The following is a 19,756-nucleotide window of genomic DNA, read 5'->3' on the forward strand; positions in this document are numbered from 1 at the left end:
TGAGCACCAAGTGGGGAGTTATGACCCTGACAAGTTGGGATCACCACATGTCAAAACAATGTGGTTTCTAGTTAAATCGTAGCCCCCTATTCTCAGAAAGACACCCAAGCATGTCACATGTTAGCATCGCACGACTTTCAAAAGCTAAAGAAAATAAGGCTCCAAAATTTTCACCAACATGCTATGTGTTGATAACACGAAATCCCAAGCATATTTTAAGCCCAGAGATAGAATAAAAATATGCCATTGGCTATTATAAAAGTGGAAAGGCATCAATAGACATCATGTGATAAAACAAAAGGGCATATATGCAAACCAAATTAAAAAGCCACGCCAAGGCAATTGCAACGAAAAAGAAGTGGAATGAATAGCTAGCAACACCGATGTGCTTAAAGGAACATAAATGATTAAGATCACAACAATTGCAATAACCTCCACGAGGATGGTGGACATGCGATGAGTATGAAGCCTGTTTAGTTGCAATCACTATTTCAAAATCAAATAGATTTTCTCTATATAAGCTGGCCTATGCATTGTAATAGGGCCCCCCAATTGTTCACGATTTTTGCCACAAGAGGATATTTAGAATATCAGTAGCATTGATCTCATTGTGAAACCTTAACATTTTATGTCCAGATAATTAAACAGAAATAAGATGTAGTGGATTGTGCCAAGTTTGCCTTTCTGTGTATCTTGTCTCTTCTTAATGCTTAGCTTTTAATTCTCTATGTCATTTGCAAGCTGAACATAGTTACTAATGATCACGAGTCCTAAATTTTCTAATTTTCAATGTCATTTAATAGGGATTTAGATCATGTTAGATACTTTTCTATTTCCTGAAATAAATTATGACAAGGAATCAGATTATGCCACTTGATGGAAATTTGTGGATGTTAACTGTTAAAGTGAAATAACTAAGACATTCAGGTTTCAACAAACCTTGATGGGTGCTTCTCATGGGAATATTTGAATGTCATGCTTTGTGCCTTTGAGCCTTATGCATTTCATTCCCTCCCCAACAATGAAGAGTTTGTGGCATTGTACGTCCATTCCAGTGAAGTTAGATGTCTTCAGGGTTAATCTCAGGGAGGGTTTTGAAGTATTGTAAAAGTTTTGGTGCATCGCCTTTGATTTGTCTTGCTTATGTTAGCCTTCTCCCCCTTTTCATCCCCTCTAAAATTATGAAGAGTTGGCTTCTATAATCCCGAAGGTTGCTTCATAGGTCGCATTCAGTCCCATGCTTGTGAACTTCTCGACTGCCTTGTTCTTAAGGTGAAAGACTTATTGGGGATCAACAGTTAAAAACATACCCATTTTAGTTAATCATACAAGGGAGCTATCGCTTTCAAAATGCAAAGGGAGGTTGTCTATGTAGTTACAACCTATCCAACTGGTAAATTGTTGCTACCATTGGGAAAGAGTCATGAATACATATTGTGTTAGCAATGAAAATATATATTGTGTTAGCAATCCTCAAACAAAGTAATTAGAGATTAACTTTTAGAGTTAATATAATTGGCTAAAATGCCATCATATGTCAAACACTCCGTGATGTGATGTATTTTTGTTTCTACCAGACCTAATGTGCAAAGAAAACACACTTTGTCAACCCACTCTTTCTTGGTTGTTTTCCACCTCCCCATTTCATATCTAAGATGACATGAGCTAGTTCTAGGGTAATCAACTTTCCTAACACTAATTTAGGCTAATCAAATGGAATTTGTATGTATAAGCATAAATTAACCAAGATTATTGATTTCTTATTGTGGGCGTGATAATTAAAAATTAAATGTTAAATTAGGAAAGTAATGTGAAGAAGGATAATGGCATAAGGATAAGGATATAAGGGTGAATCTTTACCATGCCTATTGATGCATTAACATTTGAGTGTCTTGGAATGGAAATGATGTATCTTTGTCTTTACTTTGATATTCCTCATGAATGATCAACTTGGTGGGTTTAGGTCTTTTCTATGTTCATACATTTGATCTTGTTTGTAGAAATGATTTGGTCAACTATGCACTATTGCTTCTTGAATCACCAAATCCATTATTCTTTGGTCTACTATCTAGATTTGTGATTTTGATGAATAACCTTTAGAGGATTGGTAGATCACTAAAACAAATTCTTCAAGGTCAACCCTTTAAAAAGTTTGGCTTTATGGTATCGTGACTAGTCAAAGATAACAAGTTTTAGTTGTGTGCATGTTCTAGATTGATAATGCACAATTATTCTTTTTGATGGTCTAATTCAAGTGTTCCAAGCATGCTTTTGTAAAAGATAAATTAGATACATTTGAATAGGATAAGGATGAAATAAATTCAATTAAATGTATGTAAATTAAATAATATAATGGTAAACCACATAAATGTGTATTTAGTCAACTCCTAGATATAAAAGACTTGGTAAGAGTTGATCAAAATATGGATTTAAATTTCAAAGTTTTGGAGGTTAGATACATAGCTAATGATCCAATGCTTCTAAAAATGTCTTAAAACATGATAATAATAAATTTATGATAAATAGTATCCACATGTAAATAAATACATATATAGATACAATAAATACTTAATTTGAATAAATTTATTAAAAGAACAAATATATAAAAAATTAATGATCAGATGTATTATAGTTGAGTAAGAAGAAAAAGAGCCAAAGTTATACCATTTCTTTCTCTCAAAATGAACATCAACATGGAAATGCAAATTTCACCATCATAAGGAGGTGGTATTTATTTCCTGCATAAAGAAAATGAAAGCGATGATTTTCTCTAAGAAAAGAAAACATAACCAACATAAGTTCTACTTCGAAAGACAACACTCTTTAAAGAAGTGTCAGGTTACAAATACCTTGAAATTGACTTCAACAAAAATCTAAGTTGTGAAGGTTGCATAAAGAACAAAGCTTTGGGAGGTTGGAAAGCGTTTTATGCTTTTCAAAATAGGTGTAGAGAGGTAGAGCTATGGGATTGTAAGACTACCCAAACTCTTTTTGGGATATAAGTGCTTCTGATTGTACTCTGGTTGTGAATTGTGGGCCAACAATACCTTTGATTTATAGTGGAAGCAAATGGAGAAAATTAAAAAATGCTTGATTACAAACAAGTTCAAAATTAAAAGGCTAGTCCCTTATAATATCATATTGAGTGATGTGGGGGCTTCACCTATTAAAGCAATTGCTATGGTGAGACTCATAAGATATTTAAAAAGAATTGGGCAAGTGGAAGAGGGTAGATGGCCTAAGGCTATCTTCAATGACACAATGTGCACAAAGAAAGAAGATTTGGATGTGACGAAATAACAAATGATATAGTAAATGATATATTTACTTGAACACGTGCCCCACAAATAGTAAAGAGATAAAGGCTTTTGTTATGGATAAGTTCCACAAACGTACTTGGGATAAAGGGCTAGGGAGAAAGAAAAAACAGTATATTGAAGAGTTTAATCCCACTTGTAACCATCATCAAAAAGCGTACATTGGACATCCAAAATTCTTATTGTTCAGTTAAGAACTAACTCTCATCAACTCTATTGTGAAACCGAAAGTTGGAAATGACCAAAATAAAGCTTGGGAAGAAAGCCCATTTTTTGCACTTATGATAAACTAAAAACATAAAAACACTTCATTTTAAAGTGTGTCACTTTCAAATAGGGACAATTATGTAAATACCTTGACAACTAGCTTTTGAGATAATTTATTTGGTTAACGGATTATGGAGAAATTTAGGACGCTCATCATCACGTTGTATATATTAGTCAATTTGTGAGACGGTGTATCCCATAGACTATTTTAAGCGTGGTTAAAATTATTTTTTCTTTAATAGGCCTCTAATTGCCACCACGTTTTGTTAAGTCTCATATCCTAATCACTAAAATTCCAAAGGTGAACCGAGGATGAGTCTTGTGTAATTCACGCTTAAATTCTCTTTTTTTTTAATTGCACTGTAAATTGTCTCGAAATACAGCGAAAAAATATTTGAAAACCAGCGGGGACGGAGGAGGCGAACCTACATTTTCCTTCAGAGGGGATAGAGAGAAAAAACTTGTGAGCTTAATTCCTCGAGTGCTCATGTTAGTGCTCATTTTCTTGATCCTCCGATACATATACATGTGGAACAAGGTAACTTCTCAACTCAATGCCCATTTATGTTATCTTAATTTCACATAGAAGCCCAACTGTTGGGATTATGGTGGATCATAATGTGTTTAGGCTGAGATGCTTAAGCTTTTACGACCACCTTAATTTGTAGGCTCACAACAACTCTTGAGGGCGGCTGTGTGGTTTTGCGTGGTTCTCTGTTGTAGACAAACTCAATCCGATCTCTTTACTTTCTGATTCCATTCTGTTGGTTTTGGACATTTTAAGGGTACTTCAGATCGTAGTCTACAAGGTTTTTCACTTATTTAACTATATTTTCCAGTTCCATGTGTTTTAGTAAATCGTGTGTAGTGGGTTAATTGGAGCCGTTATCAATGGGTGTTTATGATTCATTTTTTGAGTTGCTCCGAGATTCATTGTGCTTCATCTGCAGTTATTGTATCATTTGAAGGGCAGTAGGTTTCTCAATTGCGAGTATTTATTTCCTTTTTCAATCATTTTTGGGATGCTAATTAGCTTTTAAGTACTGGGTTATCTGAATTTGCTGGTTTTCGGGGTTCTTTGAGCACTTGTTCTTCTCCTTCTTCTCTCCTTTGTAAAATAAATCAGATATTAACTTTTGAATCGATATCACTTGTAGACATTGAGGCCGCCTGACAAATTCCTTAATATTTATAATTCAGTGTCAACCCTAATCAACGGGTCTTGGGATCTTTCCATGTTTTTTCCTATTCTTCCTCTTCTTCGTTTTTCACTTCATCTGGCCGTCTTTAACATTTATCCTTTGGGCCGAGATTGGACCTTTCTTGACTGCATAGGTAATGTATGCTATGATTCTAGGCAGTTCAGTGTCAAGCTTCAATATACCCACGGTTTGTTTACCGTGCAGACTTTTAGGTCTGGCTTTTTGTTTTAGTTTTGTTGGCCTCAACTTCTAGCAAATTAGGCTACGACTGTTCTGTTACGCTTCTAAGTGTTGCGTGATTTTAATGTGTAGGCATTTTGAAGAATTCTCTTGCGCATCACAGATTTGTGGCATTAATTTCTGAGCGTTCTAATCTCCAGAGAATATAAGATGGCCAGGGCTGGGAAAAGCTCTTCTGGATCAGTCAAAAACAAACAGGCGTCCTCAAATACGCCATCAGAGATAAGGCCCAAATCTCCAATGCAGAAAGTCGATAATTCTGGTACCATATCTGGAAGGATGAGAGAAAGAAAACCACAAACACATGCACAAACAATCTCCTCAGTTCTTACTAAGAAAAGAATAGGGGAATCATCTGAATCAAGAAATGTTTCCATAACAGAGGAGCAAAAATCTCTAAGCAATAGTAAAAGGATGAATACTAATACTGTAGCGGGGAAGTTAGTTAAAAGGTCTTTGCAGAAGGCTTCAAAATTAAATTTTAAAAATGAGAGTCAGAAAAGACCAAGAAAAAGTTCTGCTTTGAGATCTTTTGCTGCAGGAAAATCTGAGCGCTCACAACAAAGAAAGACTAGAAGGTCAAAATGGAAGAGTGATTCTAAAAACACGATAAAGGAAAAAGCTGAGGGAACATGTAGTACAGAGGGGATGAAAAGGAGACAGCAGAGAAGAAAGCAGAAAAAGAAGGCACAAAATGTGCCCCTGGATGAAGTGTTGCGTGTAAATCGAAGGATCAAATATCTCTTCATCAAATTGAAACTGGAGCAGACCCTTATCGATGCATATTCTGGCGAGGGATGGAAAGGCCAGAGGTTTGTTAAATGGAACTTCTCCATACTTAGCAGAAATACGAGTCAAGGCCTTTAAAATTTTCTTTTTTCAATTTATTATGAACTCATTAATCTTGTTATGTACATGTAATTAATTGCTTACTTATGTGAACTAATCACATAAATCATCTCCAATGGAAACATTTTTGTAGGCAGGACTTTTTTCTTTATAAATACACAACTTTAGTACATGCCTCTAACTAGAGGAATGTTGCAAATCTACCAGAATGGCACAATATCGATTTGATAGTATTTCTTTTAGTTATTATAATTGAAAGGTTAACAGTCCATTGCCACATTATAAATTTTGAGGCTACGAGCTTGTCTTGTTTGCGACAATCTTACCCATTAGATCTAGGTAATATTCTCTATCCCTGTCTCTGATTGGGTTGATAGGCACTCTTGCTAAAACAAAAACCACTCCCACTTCAATACTTCATTAATTTTGGTCTTTTAAGTTCCCATTCTTGAAGTTTTTCCACCAATTTTCTGATCTCTTAGCAGGGCCTTTAAAAGAGAGATGAAATACGTAGTTTTGGAATGACAGGAGGTCATAGCTAAAAATTTCAAGTTTTTTTTTGTGTTCCATGGGGACATGTCCCTGGCCCTCAAACCTCTGTAGTTGTCCCCAATGGCGTTTTGGGTTCAGTAGGATAGCAAGGGACAGTTTGTTGATTTCTGAGACAGCCGGTTATGTCTGAGATGTCCCTCGATTGTCCTGGGGATGGCCAGATGTCCTTAACAGTAAAGCAATTTGTTTATAATGTTTTGAAAATAAATCATTCATAACATCAAAAAAAGATTGTTAAATATATCATTGGAGCATTATAACAGCAGTATTACATGATAGCATAATAGCAGTAGTATAAAATGATAGCATTATAACAGCAGCAATAAATCTATCATGGTAGCAGTATAACATCAATTAAATTAATTATGACAGCAGTGACACCAACGACAGTTATAGTAGTATAACAGCACTGAATATATTATCATTCAGAATTTCAGATATCAGTTTGTTCATCCCTGAGACAGCCAGTGATGTCTGAGATGTCCCTTGATTGTCCTGAGGATGGCCAGATGTCCTTAACAGCAAAGCAATTTGTTTATAACGTCTGAAAAAAAATCATTCATAACATCAAAAAAAGATTGTTAAATATATCATGCAGCATCATAACAGCAGTATAACATGATAGCATAATAACAGTAGGATAAAATGATAGCATTATAACAGCAGCACTAAATTATAACAACAGCAATAAATGTATCATGGCAGCATATAACAGTAGTTAAATTAATCATGACAGCAGTGACAGCAACAGCAGTTATAGTAGTATAGCAGCACTAAATATATCATCATTCGGATAACAGTTCATCCCTGAGACAGCCGATGATGTCTGAGATGTCCCTTGATTGTCCTGGGGACGGCAAGATGTCCTTAACAGCAAAGCAATTTGTTTATAATGTTAGAAAAAAAAATCGTTCATAACATCAAAAAAAGATTGTTAAATATATCATTGGAGCATTATAACAGCAGTATAACAACAATTAAATTAATCATGACAGCAGTGACGTACAACAGTTATAGTAGTATAACAACACTAAAAATATCATTCAGATTCCTATCTAATGGTATAAGTTATATTACAATTAACAGTAACAGCAAGAATTTGGATTTCCGATATCATTGTTCAAAATGTTGCAAAATTCAAAATTAGCAATATTTTATCAGAGTCAGTTGCAAAAGTGATTACAGGTGCATTTGCCATGGTCTGGTACAGTGTGTTATCATGTTAGAAGTCCATATAATTTGTTTTTGGAATGTAGTTGGCATGCAGGCTTCTGCAGACATCATCCAACATCATTTTAATAGTGTCATGTTATATGGCTGTCCATCAACTTGTAGAGATTTGTGTGTGTCTCTCTCTCTGTATATATGCTAGGTTGCCGGTTCGGGTTCGAAGAACCGGTATGCCGGTACAGCGAAATTTTGAAAAGGGGTTTGGGTTCGTTAGTACAAAACATGTAAATTATATATATATATATATATATATATATATATATTTGCAGCCTATAAGCATGAATTAAGATTAGCATGTCACATAGCATCATATAAACAACAAAACCAACATAAACTTGTAATCATAGCATCATGATCATACCATAACAGCATCATATACATCAAGTTTAATATCAAAATGATAAAATATTCAAGTATCATTGTTTCAACTTTCAACAATTTAAAGTTTGATCATCAAATGGATTCTCTAATTCATCATCCTCATTCTCCTCCTCCTCATCATTGACATTGACATTAGATGAATCAATGCCAATGCCAATGCCACTTGCACTTGCACTTTAAGTTTTCTCGCTATCTGAGTCATCAAATGCAACAAGTTGAGAAGTGAAAGCATCCAAATCAGTATGCTCTGGCTCTATATCCCACATCTTGGTTTCCCCTTGCTTGTAGTCATGTTGCTTGTGTGAAACGAGCCAAGTTAATGTTTTAAAACTCACTTTTAAAGTTATATTTTTATTTTTTATGTGGTGGAATTTAAAAAAATTAAATTTTGCAAAAAAAAATTAAATTTTGGGCTGTCAGACCCTTGGGTTCGATCTGGGTCCTCTTGGGTTCGACCTGGGTCCTCTTGAGTTCGACCTGGTCTGAACCAGGCCTGTGAATCATGGACCCTGTCCGGACCAATATCAGGGGTCTAGGGGGCCGGACCGGTAACCAAGAGAAAATCGTTTAGAGTGTTAGTTTATTGTAACTTAGTGAGGAAAATAAATAAGGATTCAAATCCTTATAGGGCTGGGCCCTTCTTCTTGATGTAACGTGGAGACTCAGCTGGGTCCTAGTCCCATGTAACGTGTAGATGAAGCAATTGATGTCTATAGGGCTGGGCCCAAATGTAACGTGTGGACAAGCAATAGGGCTGGGTCCAAAAGGTAATGTCACACAAATTGCAAGTTATGTAGGCCCCAAATTGGGCGCCAAAATGCAAAGTAAAATATGTAAAATAAAGAGAATTGGTTAAGGCCGACTTAGAAGACTTGAACATGAATCTTGTATATAAACAAGATTCATTCTACGCAATAGACATTCATTTTTTTTTTTCATTGCTAGCCTTATGTAATCAGCCTTCAAAGAGCAGCAAACTATCTCCTTGTGTCAGCGACTCATTCCTAGGAACAACGAATTGTCTCAGTGGCAGCGAATCATATCCACAGTCAGCAAATTCACTCCTATGCTCTGTGAATGATCTGCATGACAGCAAACAGCAAATCTGGATAGTGTAGATAAGTCTATCAAGCTATTCCTTGTGCCCTAGTTTGGAATCTTCATTCTGCTGTTCTTATTTATATGTTGCTTCAAGTGCAGTAAGCAAAGTTGTATGCTGATATCGTCGAATATAAACTTGGATCTTGTTGCTGGGTTTTTCACCTCCAAGAGGGAGGTTTTCCCAGGGTAAACTTGTGTTGTGTGCCGTTTCTATTTGTGTGCTTTGATTCTTGTGACTGCATTATTATTTCCTGCTCACTATTGTTAATCTGATCATGAAAATCAACATGGTATCAGAACCCTAGGTCTGTATAGAGATTGTAATCAGATTTGTGCTTCCTTCTAACCTGTTGTTCAAAAGTTTAGTCCCCATGGCTTCTTATATCAGGTCTGAAGATAGGTTGGAAGGTCACACAAATTTCTCTTCTTGGAAGGTCAGGATAATGATGGCATTGAATGATCTTGCTGAATATGTTAGCAAGAATGCTAAGGAACCTGAGGGTGCAAGTGAGAAAGGAGATTGGAAGAAGAAGGACTTCCAAGCTCAAAGGATAATAATAGACTCCATCAAAAATCATTTGGTGCCATCCATCTCCACGAAGAAGTCCGCTAGGGAGATGTTCTCTACATTGGAAAAGATGTACGAAGTCAACAATACCAGCTACATCCTTGCCTTAAGGAATCAACTCTCCTACATCAAATTAGAGAAAGAAGAACCTGTTGCTGCTTACTTCATGAGAATCTCTGAGCTAAGAGATCAACTTGCCACCATTGGGAAGAGCATTGAAGACAGTGACTTATCTATGACTGCCCTAAATGGTCTTCCTCCCTCTTGGGAACCATTTGTTCAAGGAATCTGTGCCAGAGTTGAGCTTCCTAAGTTTGATCAATTAATGGGATATTGCATTCAAGAAGAGTCTCGGTTGGCTGCGAAAGGAAAAATTAAGAACCCTTATGATGAGCAACATGTCCTCTTGGCTAAGAAGGAAGGCAGCCATTGGAAGAAAAATGATTCCAAGAGAAATAGAAATTTCAGCTTTCCTACCCCTCCTTCAAAGAAAAGACCAAGAGACTTATCCCACATCCGATGCTTCCGATGCAACAAGCGTGGTCACTTTGCAAGGGACTGTCAAATTTAGGATGAGCAAGAAGATGCAAACATAAATGAAGTATCAAATCCTCACAATCGTGAAGATTTCCTCTTTTGATCTATTGGTTTGTTGATCCATCCTTAAGTTAAATTCTGTTAGATTTAAGTTTGGTTCCAACTTTAAGTCAGAAATTTGTTGTGGATTTATCTTCTAGATAGGGTTTTAGAGGGAGTCCCGTGACATCTTTAAAATACTCTTTATCTCAGTAGAATTTTATTGCTGGTTTCTAATCATTGTGATCTATTGCTCTAATGAAGGAATTGATAAATGTGATAATTGATTATTGCAAATGTTTTCCTTTATTATATTCTATGTTGAAACTAACAAGTGTTTTGGTTATATTCTATGATACACTGGGTGTATCATCCACCCTCTGCGGAGTGCAAGGTGAGTTCACCCTGTGTGGTGTGCAAGGTGACAAGTTGTTCTTCTTAGTGAAGAAGCTTATGTATCCTCAGCGGTTGTGCATGATTTATGTTGTATGGTTATATATATCTTTGAGTATTAATTATTGCAGGTGTGCATATGGAAAGGTCTCTGTCATCCTCTGCGAATGTGCATGATGAAAGATCATGGTGTTACATGCAGTGTAAAGTTATGAAGCATTGGTTTCATCCTCTATAGGCATTGCAAGAGAAGATCATGCAAAGGTTCATTGTAGTATAATTGCGTGATCAAATCACGAATTGTATATTGATTGTACTATCAGGGCTGGGCCCTAATCTTAAACATTGTAATTATTCATGCCATGGGATTGTCCATGTGAATATGGTTATGTATTTATTTTCCTCCCTAGTTAAGAGGGAATGTTAGTTTATTGTACTTAGTGAGGAAAATAAATAAGGATTCGAATCCTTATAGGACTGGGCCCTCCTTCTTGATGTAACGTGGAGACTCAGCTGGGCCCTTCTTCTTGATGTAACGTGGAGACTTAGCTGGGTCCTATTCCCATGTAACGTGTAGATTAAGCAATTGATGTCTATAGGGCTGGGCCCAAATGTAACGTGTGGACAAGCAATAGGGCTGGGTCCAAAAGGTAACGTGGCACAAATTGCAAGTTATGTAGGCCCCAAATTGGGTGCCAAAATGCAAAGTAAAATATGTAAAATAAAGAGAATTGGTTAAGGCCGATTTAGAAGACTTGAACATGAATCTTGTATATAAACAAGATTCATTCTACACAATAGACATTCATTTTTTTTTTCATTGCTAGCCTTATGTAATCAGCCTTCAAAGAGCAGCGAACTATCTCCTTGTGTCAGCGATTCATTCCTAGGAACAACGAATTGTCTTAGTGGCAGCGAATCATATCCACAGTCAGCAAATTCACTCCTATGCTTTGTGAATGATCTGCCTGACAGCAAACAACAAATCTCGATAGTGCAGATAAGTCTATCAAGCTATTCCTTGTGCCCTAGTTTGGAATCTTCATTCTGTTGTTCTTATTTATATGTTGCTTCAAGTGCAGTAAGCAAAGTTGTTTGCTCATATTGTCGAATATAAACTTGGATCTTGTTGTTGGGTTTTTCATCTCCAAGAGGGAGGTTTTCCCAAGGTAAACTTGTGTTGTGTGCCCTTTCTATTTGTGTGCTTTGATTCTTGTGACTGCATTATTATTTCCTGCTCATTATTGTTAATCTGATCACGAAAATTAACAACATACAAAAAAAAATCTGTCAATTGTTAAAAAAAAACATTATAATCATTATATGCCATTGGCTTTAGAGACATAGCCACTGGTTATTATTGAAAAATAAATTGAATGAATGATTCAATAATCGGATAATCTATTCAACAATATACAAGCATATATAAAGAGATTACAAGGACGACGTTCTAAATTAAGAATAAGTTGTTTAAAGTGAACTACTAAAAAGCTAAACACTAAATAAAGCTTAAAAGCTAATTAACTAAAAAGAAAAAGCTAAATGCTAAATAAAGCTTAAAAGCTAATTAACTAAAAAGCTAAATGACCATCAAACAAGGAACTAAATATAGGTGACTAAAATATAATTAAATATTCTAATACCCTCCCTTAATGGTCATTCTATCTACTAACTACCCTACAGAAGACATTGCAGGTCTTTTGATCACAAATGAAAAGAACACTCTGTTGCAGTGGAGACCTTCACTGGATCTGAAAAGTGTTAATGACTAAGAATACCAGAATCCATCCAACTTGACGTTGGGTAACCAAACTGAAACCCAAAACCATGATTTGAGGAAAATCGGCAAACCCTTTTGCAGAAGAGAATCAACTCCAAAACTGACTGCAAGATACCACGGTTGCAGATGTTCGCCCTGGCAGGTGCGACCCAAACTAACGGCAACAAAGCACGATTTTGAGGAAAAAAAATTGTCAAACCCTGAAATAGGAACCCTCAAAAAGAGAATTTACGATTTTGAGGAGAAAATCGAAAAACCAATAAATCTGAGGTTACAAATCATCGTTTTTGTGGAAAAAAAGGGTAAAACCCAGATAACTAAAATCTTACGCGAATATCGCGGATTACAGATGAGATAATTTTTAAGGAAAAATTATAAACCCAGCGAACAATTTTTGATGAAAAAATCGTGAAAACCCTCCCATGATTTTTTGTGGGAAAAATCAAAAAATCGATAGACAATTTTTCAGGAAAAAATCATGAAAACCTTGGGACTTGTAAGACGAGGTCTGGCCTAAATCAATCTGATAAAGGTAACGATATTCAGATATCGTGAACATGCACTGTTTCCAGGTGTTGTGGCAGTTGTTGAACTTTTGACTGTGTTCCAACATGATGTTGGTCAAAGATGCCATCACAAAAAATGGAGGTTGAACGAGGTCAACCTAGTGAAAGCATGAGACAGAAGAATTTGATTCAAAAATCAGAATAGAAGTGTAGCTGCACAAAAAATCTGAAACCCTGGAGGAGAGTTCTGGCACAAATTTCGAGGTTTGGAAGAAACCCAGAAATTAAATTTTTTTGCAAACTTAAAACCTGAATTTTTTTCTGAAAATAATTAGGAAAAAATAATAATTTGCAGAAAATAAAAAAAATACCTCTGATTTTTTTTTTGTAAAAAATCCAGAAAAATATTGACGAGTTTTTTTCCAAAAAAAAAAACCGCAAAAAAATAGGGGCAAAAACCCTAGGTCAGATGTACAACATAAACGGCGCCCAGAAGACACCAAAATTCCAGAAAGAAGGCCATGAATTTTTATTAAAAAATTCGCCAAACTTTAAAGAATCCCATTGACTTGCTCTGATACCATGAAAAATAAATTGAATGAATGATTCAATAATCGGATAATCTATTCAACAATATACAAGCGTATATAAAGAGATTACAAGGACGACGTTCTAGATTAAGAACAAGTCGTTTAAAGTGAACTACTAAAAAGCTAAACGCTAAATAAAGCTTAAAAGCTAATTAACTAAAAAGAAAAAGCTAAATGCTAAATAAAGCTTAAACGCTAATTAACTAAAAAGAAAAAGCTAAATGACCATTAAACAAGGAACTAAATATAGGTGACTAAAATATAATTAAATATTCTAATAATTATTACTCCATTAATATCCAAGTTTTACATAGTTATTGTTTTTGGATTTGTTGAGTGTGGCCTTGGGGCCACTCCCATTATATTAATATCAGATACGAATTGTATATTTTGCATCTACCCTCGAATAGGGGTGCTAGCCATAGTCACAGAAAATGCCAAAAAATGCATATAAGTGCATTTAGAATATACCCAATACGAAAACCACATCATTCTAACCCGCCATGCCTGGTTAATCAGGAAAACCTGTCAAAGCTGGCTCAACATGGGTCAAACAGTCAATAAAATGCATGTAAATGCAAAAAAATGAGTTTTGTTGCATGCAATTCAAAAAGTGAAATATACCAGCTTGTAAAACGAGAATTTTTAAACTATATTCTTCACAAATTAGAACCAAAAGTGGATCATGCTGATTCGGGTTTTGTTTCCTCAGATCAACCAATTACTCAGTAAACAATAATTTTGCAGAATGTATTCAGCTCATAAACTGTACCAGTTCAAGATCTATTCAATGTTCATGTACAAGACAAACTGTATGCATAATTTACTCAGACTGTTCGACTCAATACATATCAAATAACATTAATTTCTATGGGCCTGAATACTGTCCCAGAGGCCCTCGAAAGTATAGACAGAAATTTGTTTATCAACAGCATTCAGAAATATAACATATTCCAAATTAGATGGCAATCAGACTTACCAGTATTAAACTCATTGCAAAACAACTCTCAAATCGCATTCAAAACTCATAGGAACCTGTTGGAATGCTGGAACAAGCTTGAGTGGAATGATGATTTTGATATAGCTTGACCTTGCGCCAGTGGAGACTTTGTTGCCAATAGGCTTGCTGCCGTCTGGGACGCACAGCAGGTCTATGCTGATTTCTATTGCCTCTCCTGTTTCTACCTCGGTGAACTGCCTTTGTAGGAAGACGTGGATCAGGTCGCACCTGAACAAAGGCAACTTATCAAATGACTGTAGGTTGACAGGGGTTTCGTCCTGCCAGATAAGAGGCTCAGGTTTGCGTTCAAGCTCTCAACTGCATTCATTTAATGCATGTTTAGTATGTAAATCTTCGATGCCCTCCCTACAATAGCTTGCACAGACATATACAAGACTCTTCCAAGGTCGGCCCAAGCAAAACCATCACAAGGTCGGCTGAAGGACAATCCACTACAATTTGAACAATGTCAGCCCAAGCAAATTATTAAATAATTCTATTTATTCATAATTCCAATTATTAAAAACACACTAGCAAATAAAAGGGAGCTGACTCATTCTAGCTGGGGTCATTACAAAAAGTGCAGGTTTTTTCAGTCAGTCCATGGGTTTTTGTCTATAAAGGCCACTTGTTTTTAGGACATTGTAGGAGGTTGTTGAATTTGTTTTATGTTATTTTCTTAATATAAAGTCAGGCATACTTGTAATATGAGATTCAGCCTATGAAAATCGTGTAAAGTATCAATTCCTGTTTGGGGCCTCATCCCTCAAAGGCCTGTGAGAGTTCATGTCTCATTGAGCATGCCTAGTGGCTGTCATATCCCTCATTGCAGTGGGCTGCTAAATCTGCAAGTGTAGTTATTGGTAGGATTGTTTTAGTGGTAACTTCTGGTTCACAAAATGCCTGGCTGCTCAAATGGGATATACAGAGACACTGGATTGCCTTCTTCAAAGCATGATTTTATGACAATGATGTCAACATTCTTATAACTCAATCTGTATACCGTGATGCCTCCTCCTCCATGGCTTGAGATGAACATTACTAATTAAAAAATCAGCATTTGATTACTGTCAATGGATAGTAAGGAGTCAATTGAGCCAAATACTTTGTCAATGTACAATATAGTTCTATACAGTTTGTATACAAAATATCATTTTATTGGTTTGTTGGGAGTCACAGGTTTGAATCTCAGTTTAGTTTTGAGTGGCCAAATTCAAGGCAAATAGGCCTTAATTGGAGTGTTTGAACTTTGGATGTTGTTTCTCTTTGTACCCACTATTTTTTTCTTTTTTGGAACAATTTATTTATCTATTTGGTTAGGGTTTTATCTATTTGGGTAAGATATTTTCATGTTGTAGGTTGACTCTGCTGCCCTAAGGAAGGCATTGGTCATAGGGTTTGTACCTAGTTTTCAGAATCAAAATATTATCAAATATCATTTCCTTTCTGTTTGTAGGAGTAGGTGTAGAATTAGTTTTTGTTCTCAGTATTTTGCAGGGTAAGTGGGATTATGCAGTAGTTAAGTCAAATACAAAACACCCATCATTATACACCCGAGAACCATCCACTTTAAATAGGTCTGCTGTTTGTCACGAGTTTATCATTTTAAGACGTGCAATAGGATTACCCTCTTGAGTTTTGTGGAGCTCAAAGAGTAGAAGGCTTGTATACCCTTGTTCGTTATGTTTTCTTGTCTTCAGTTTGTTGATAGTGTTGATTACATTTTCTAGGTTACCAATCCCATAGTCTGGTATTGTGGATCTCCTTAGGATTGAAGGGAGCAAGAAAAATCGCTATCACGACCAATAGCCTCTAGTTGATCGCTAATGTCTTTGATTTTCATTAAATGATCCTACAAAGACATCTTGTCATCCATCATAATCAAGAGCAACATATTTGTAAGGAAGAAAGCTTTGCCTTTATCTGATGTCTCGTGTAGATCCTTCAAGTGAGTCTAAATTTGTGCAGCAATCTTGCCAGATGACACTTTTGGAAGCATCTCATCGGTGATTGATAAATTGAGCACATAATTGCTTCACGGTTACGCTCATCAAACTTGTCTTGTGAAATGATAATTCGATGTTGTGATTAATTAAGGAGAGAAATACTCCTATAGAAAATTACAGATGATTTTTCCATAATAGAAACGATTGAGAATAGAAACACAAAAGAAAAAAGGAAACTTCCTAAACCTAACTTAAGACAAAAGATGTAAAAAGAAATTTCTAAATCTAACTAAATGAGTAAGATGGCCACTATAAAAATAGTACAATATTATATTAATACCCTCCCTTAATGGTCATCCAATTAATTACCCTGCAGAAGACTTGACATATTCTGTAGGTCTTTTGGCCAGGAATGCATAAAAGGCTCTCCCCTTTTCTTTAGAATGCTTTGTGACATGAGCCTGCTATTGAGACCCTCCCTTGTTCTGCAGAACTTTTGGATATGATCAACTTTACCACAATCCTTCCAACATGATGTTGGGTAACAAAGTTATTCCTCCCGCTATTCAGAGATACGAAAACGAGGTCAGCTACTCGAAAACTTCACAGGTTTGAAAGAACATGATTTTGTCAAAAATCATCAAAAGAAGCAACACCCATGATTTTGTAAAAAACTGTCAAAAACTTTTGTAGAAGAACAACGTTCGCCCTAGAAAGCCTAGGTGCCAAAAACAAGCTACAAGAAATCACAATTTTGTGGAAAAAATCATCAAACCCTTGATGTGATGCTGAAATCACACATGATTTTGTAAAAAATGGTAAAACCCTATGACCACAATTTTTAGGAAAAAATCGTGCAAAACTCTTCCTAATTTTTATGGAAAAAATCATGCAAAACCCTTCCATGATTTTTTGTGGGAAAAAAATCTAAAAACCCAAAAAACAACACCCTTCATGACTTTTTGTGGAGAAAATCTATAAACCTCTAGCAAAGAAAGAACCCATGATTTTTGTGTGAAAAAACCATACAAAAAAAAAAAGAGAAACCACAATTTTTGAAGAGAAAATTGTGCAAAACCCTCCATACTTTTTTGTGGAGAAAAATAAAAAAACCCATGCATGATTTTTGAGGAGAAAATCATACAAAACCTCGTTCAAAAACTTTACTCGCAGCTATCATGAGTAGTAAATAGAAATTAAAACTGCTCGATTTTTGTGGAAAAAATCAAGCAAAACCCTTCCCTGATTTTTTGTGGAAAAAATAAGAAAACCCACGAATGTTTTTCCAAAAAAGAATCCAAGCTCTAATACCATGAATTGATAATTCAATGTTGTAATTAATTAAGGAGAGGAATACTCCTTATATAGAAAATTACAAGACGATATTTCCATAATGGAAACGATCGAGAATAGAAACATGAAAGACAAAAAGGACACTTCCTAAAAGTAACTAAAGATGAAAGACGTAATAGGAATTTTCTAAATACTAGCTAAATGACTAAGATGACCATTATAGAAACACTACAAAACTACTTTAATATCCCGGTCTTTGTTTGCTACTGTGGGACGACCAGAATTACCCAAAACAATCTAGTGTAGGCACCAGTACTCAAATATAGTGAGCATCCTTTGCTTTCAGGTTTTGTAGTTCTTGCCGTTGAACCTTTGAGTGCCTTCCAACATGATGTTAGGTAATGAAGCCATCCCTACTATTATCTAGAGAATGAAAATTGAGATCAACCTCTCAAAAAACCTTGATTTTGTCCAAAATCGTCAAAAAATGTTGGTATAAGGCAGCACCATGATTTTGTGGAAAAATCATCAAACCCTCGATGCGATGTTGAAATCACACATGTAGTGAAAAAATCGGCAAAAACCTTTGTTTTGTGGAAAAATGGTAATAGCAAAAGAAGACCACAATTTCTAGGAAAAAATCATGAAAAAACCACCACGATTTTTGGGAAATAATCATGCAAAAATCTTCCACAATTTTTTTTGGAAAAAAATGGAAAACCTACAAATACTGTAGCACTCAAAATCCAAAAAAAACTCGTGCAGGAAACCCTTTTAAAAATCGTGCAAAAAAAAGAAGGTAGAGAAAAACCATTGCACGTAGAGAATTGTGATTTTTGGAAGAACGTCTATAAGACATGACCCCTGCAAACCCTACATGTGGAAAAAGGACCCACGATTTGTAGTGAAAAACATGTGAAAAAGAAACGTGTGATTTGCAGGTTCTGACGCGTTTTGAATAGGAGAAAAAAACCGTTGTAGCTTTCATAGGCGTAAAAGAAAAAAGTCAGATGCTGCGAAAGACACCAAGCGCGGGTAAAAAATCCTCAGTACACAATGGGATTTTGTAGAGATAGGAAGTCGTGATCTTTAGCAAAAAAAGGCCACAAATTTTAGTGAATGTAGCTCGTGATTTTCCTCTGCAAAAATTCGCAATTTTTATTTTAGAAATCTGCGAAAAAAATCCAGTTCGTGATCACAAAAAGACCTTTGTGATTTCAAAGAAACCCTTTGAATTAGTCACGACTCTAAGAAATAATGGTGAACAAAGCTACAATTCTCAAAAAAATTCTCAAATTTTCAGAAAAAACAAAATAAAAAACCTCGAAACCTTTGGTTTAAGAAAACCACAATTTTCCATAAAAAATCCTTTCAAAAAAGTTTGGGAAATAAATTCCAGGTTATGAAAGTGCCAAATAGTTACTTCCGCTCTAATACCATGAAATGATAATTGATTGAAGTAATTACAAATGAGATGAAAGCTCGTTAAATAAGCAATAATAGAGAATCTTTCCATAACAAAAATAATCGAGAACTAAAGACATAAATGGAAGTTACTAAAATGAACTAACATACACAATAGAAAGTTACTAAGTAAACTACTTAAATGACTTAAATGACCATTATAAGCTAAATATTACAATATTACTTTAATCGGATGAGACAATTTTCTTTATAATATTTCAGCAAGTGGCCTAATCCTTCAGCCATTAAGATAAACAGATACGGATATAAAGGATCTCCTTGCTTGAGTCCATGAGAAGCTGACAAAAGAGTTGAAGAGATGCCTTCTATCAAATCAGAAAATGAAGTTGAACTCACATAGTTCATATCCCACTCAATCCATTTAGAGCTTAAACCAAAAGCCAATAGAATGTCTCTAAGCAACAAACACATGAACTCTATCATATGCCTTAGACATAGTTGACTCTCGTTGAGTTTTTATGCTAGCGAGTTACTCGCTAG

General features: G+C 35.4%; 1 protein-coding gene across 3 annotated transcripts in view; it reads left to right on the plus strand.

The window, feature by feature from the left end:
- Nucleotides 1–3,852: 3,852 nt before the first annotated feature.
- The window catches only part of LOC131049900 (pathogenesis-related homeodomain protein), a 173,256-nt gene continuing 157,352 nt past the window's right edge, over nucleotides 3,853–19,756 (plus strand). The window contains exons 1-2 of one of the 3 annotated variants that reach the window (XM_057984001.2): nucleotides 3,853–4,122; nucleotides 5,099–5,838. In XM_057984001.2, coding sequence (XP_057839984.1) covers nucleotides 5,177–5,838 — 662 coding nt within the window. In that variant the 5' untranslated portion in view covers nucleotides 3,853–4,122; nucleotides 5,099–5,176. Of the gene's footprint in view, nucleotides 4,123–4,142; nucleotides 4,394–5,098; nucleotides 5,839–19,756 lie in introns of those variants that run through there. The other 2 variants (XM_057983993.2, XM_057983985.1) reach the window with 2 other exon arrangements.

The sequence above is a fragment of the Cryptomeria japonica genome, chromosome 5 (genome assembly GCF_030272615.1).
Source record: "Cryptomeria japonica chromosome 5, Sugi_1.0, whole genome shotgun sequence".
Lineage (NCBI taxonomy): Eukaryota > Viridiplantae > Streptophyta > Pinopsida > Cupressales > Cupressaceae > Cryptomeria > Cryptomeria japonica.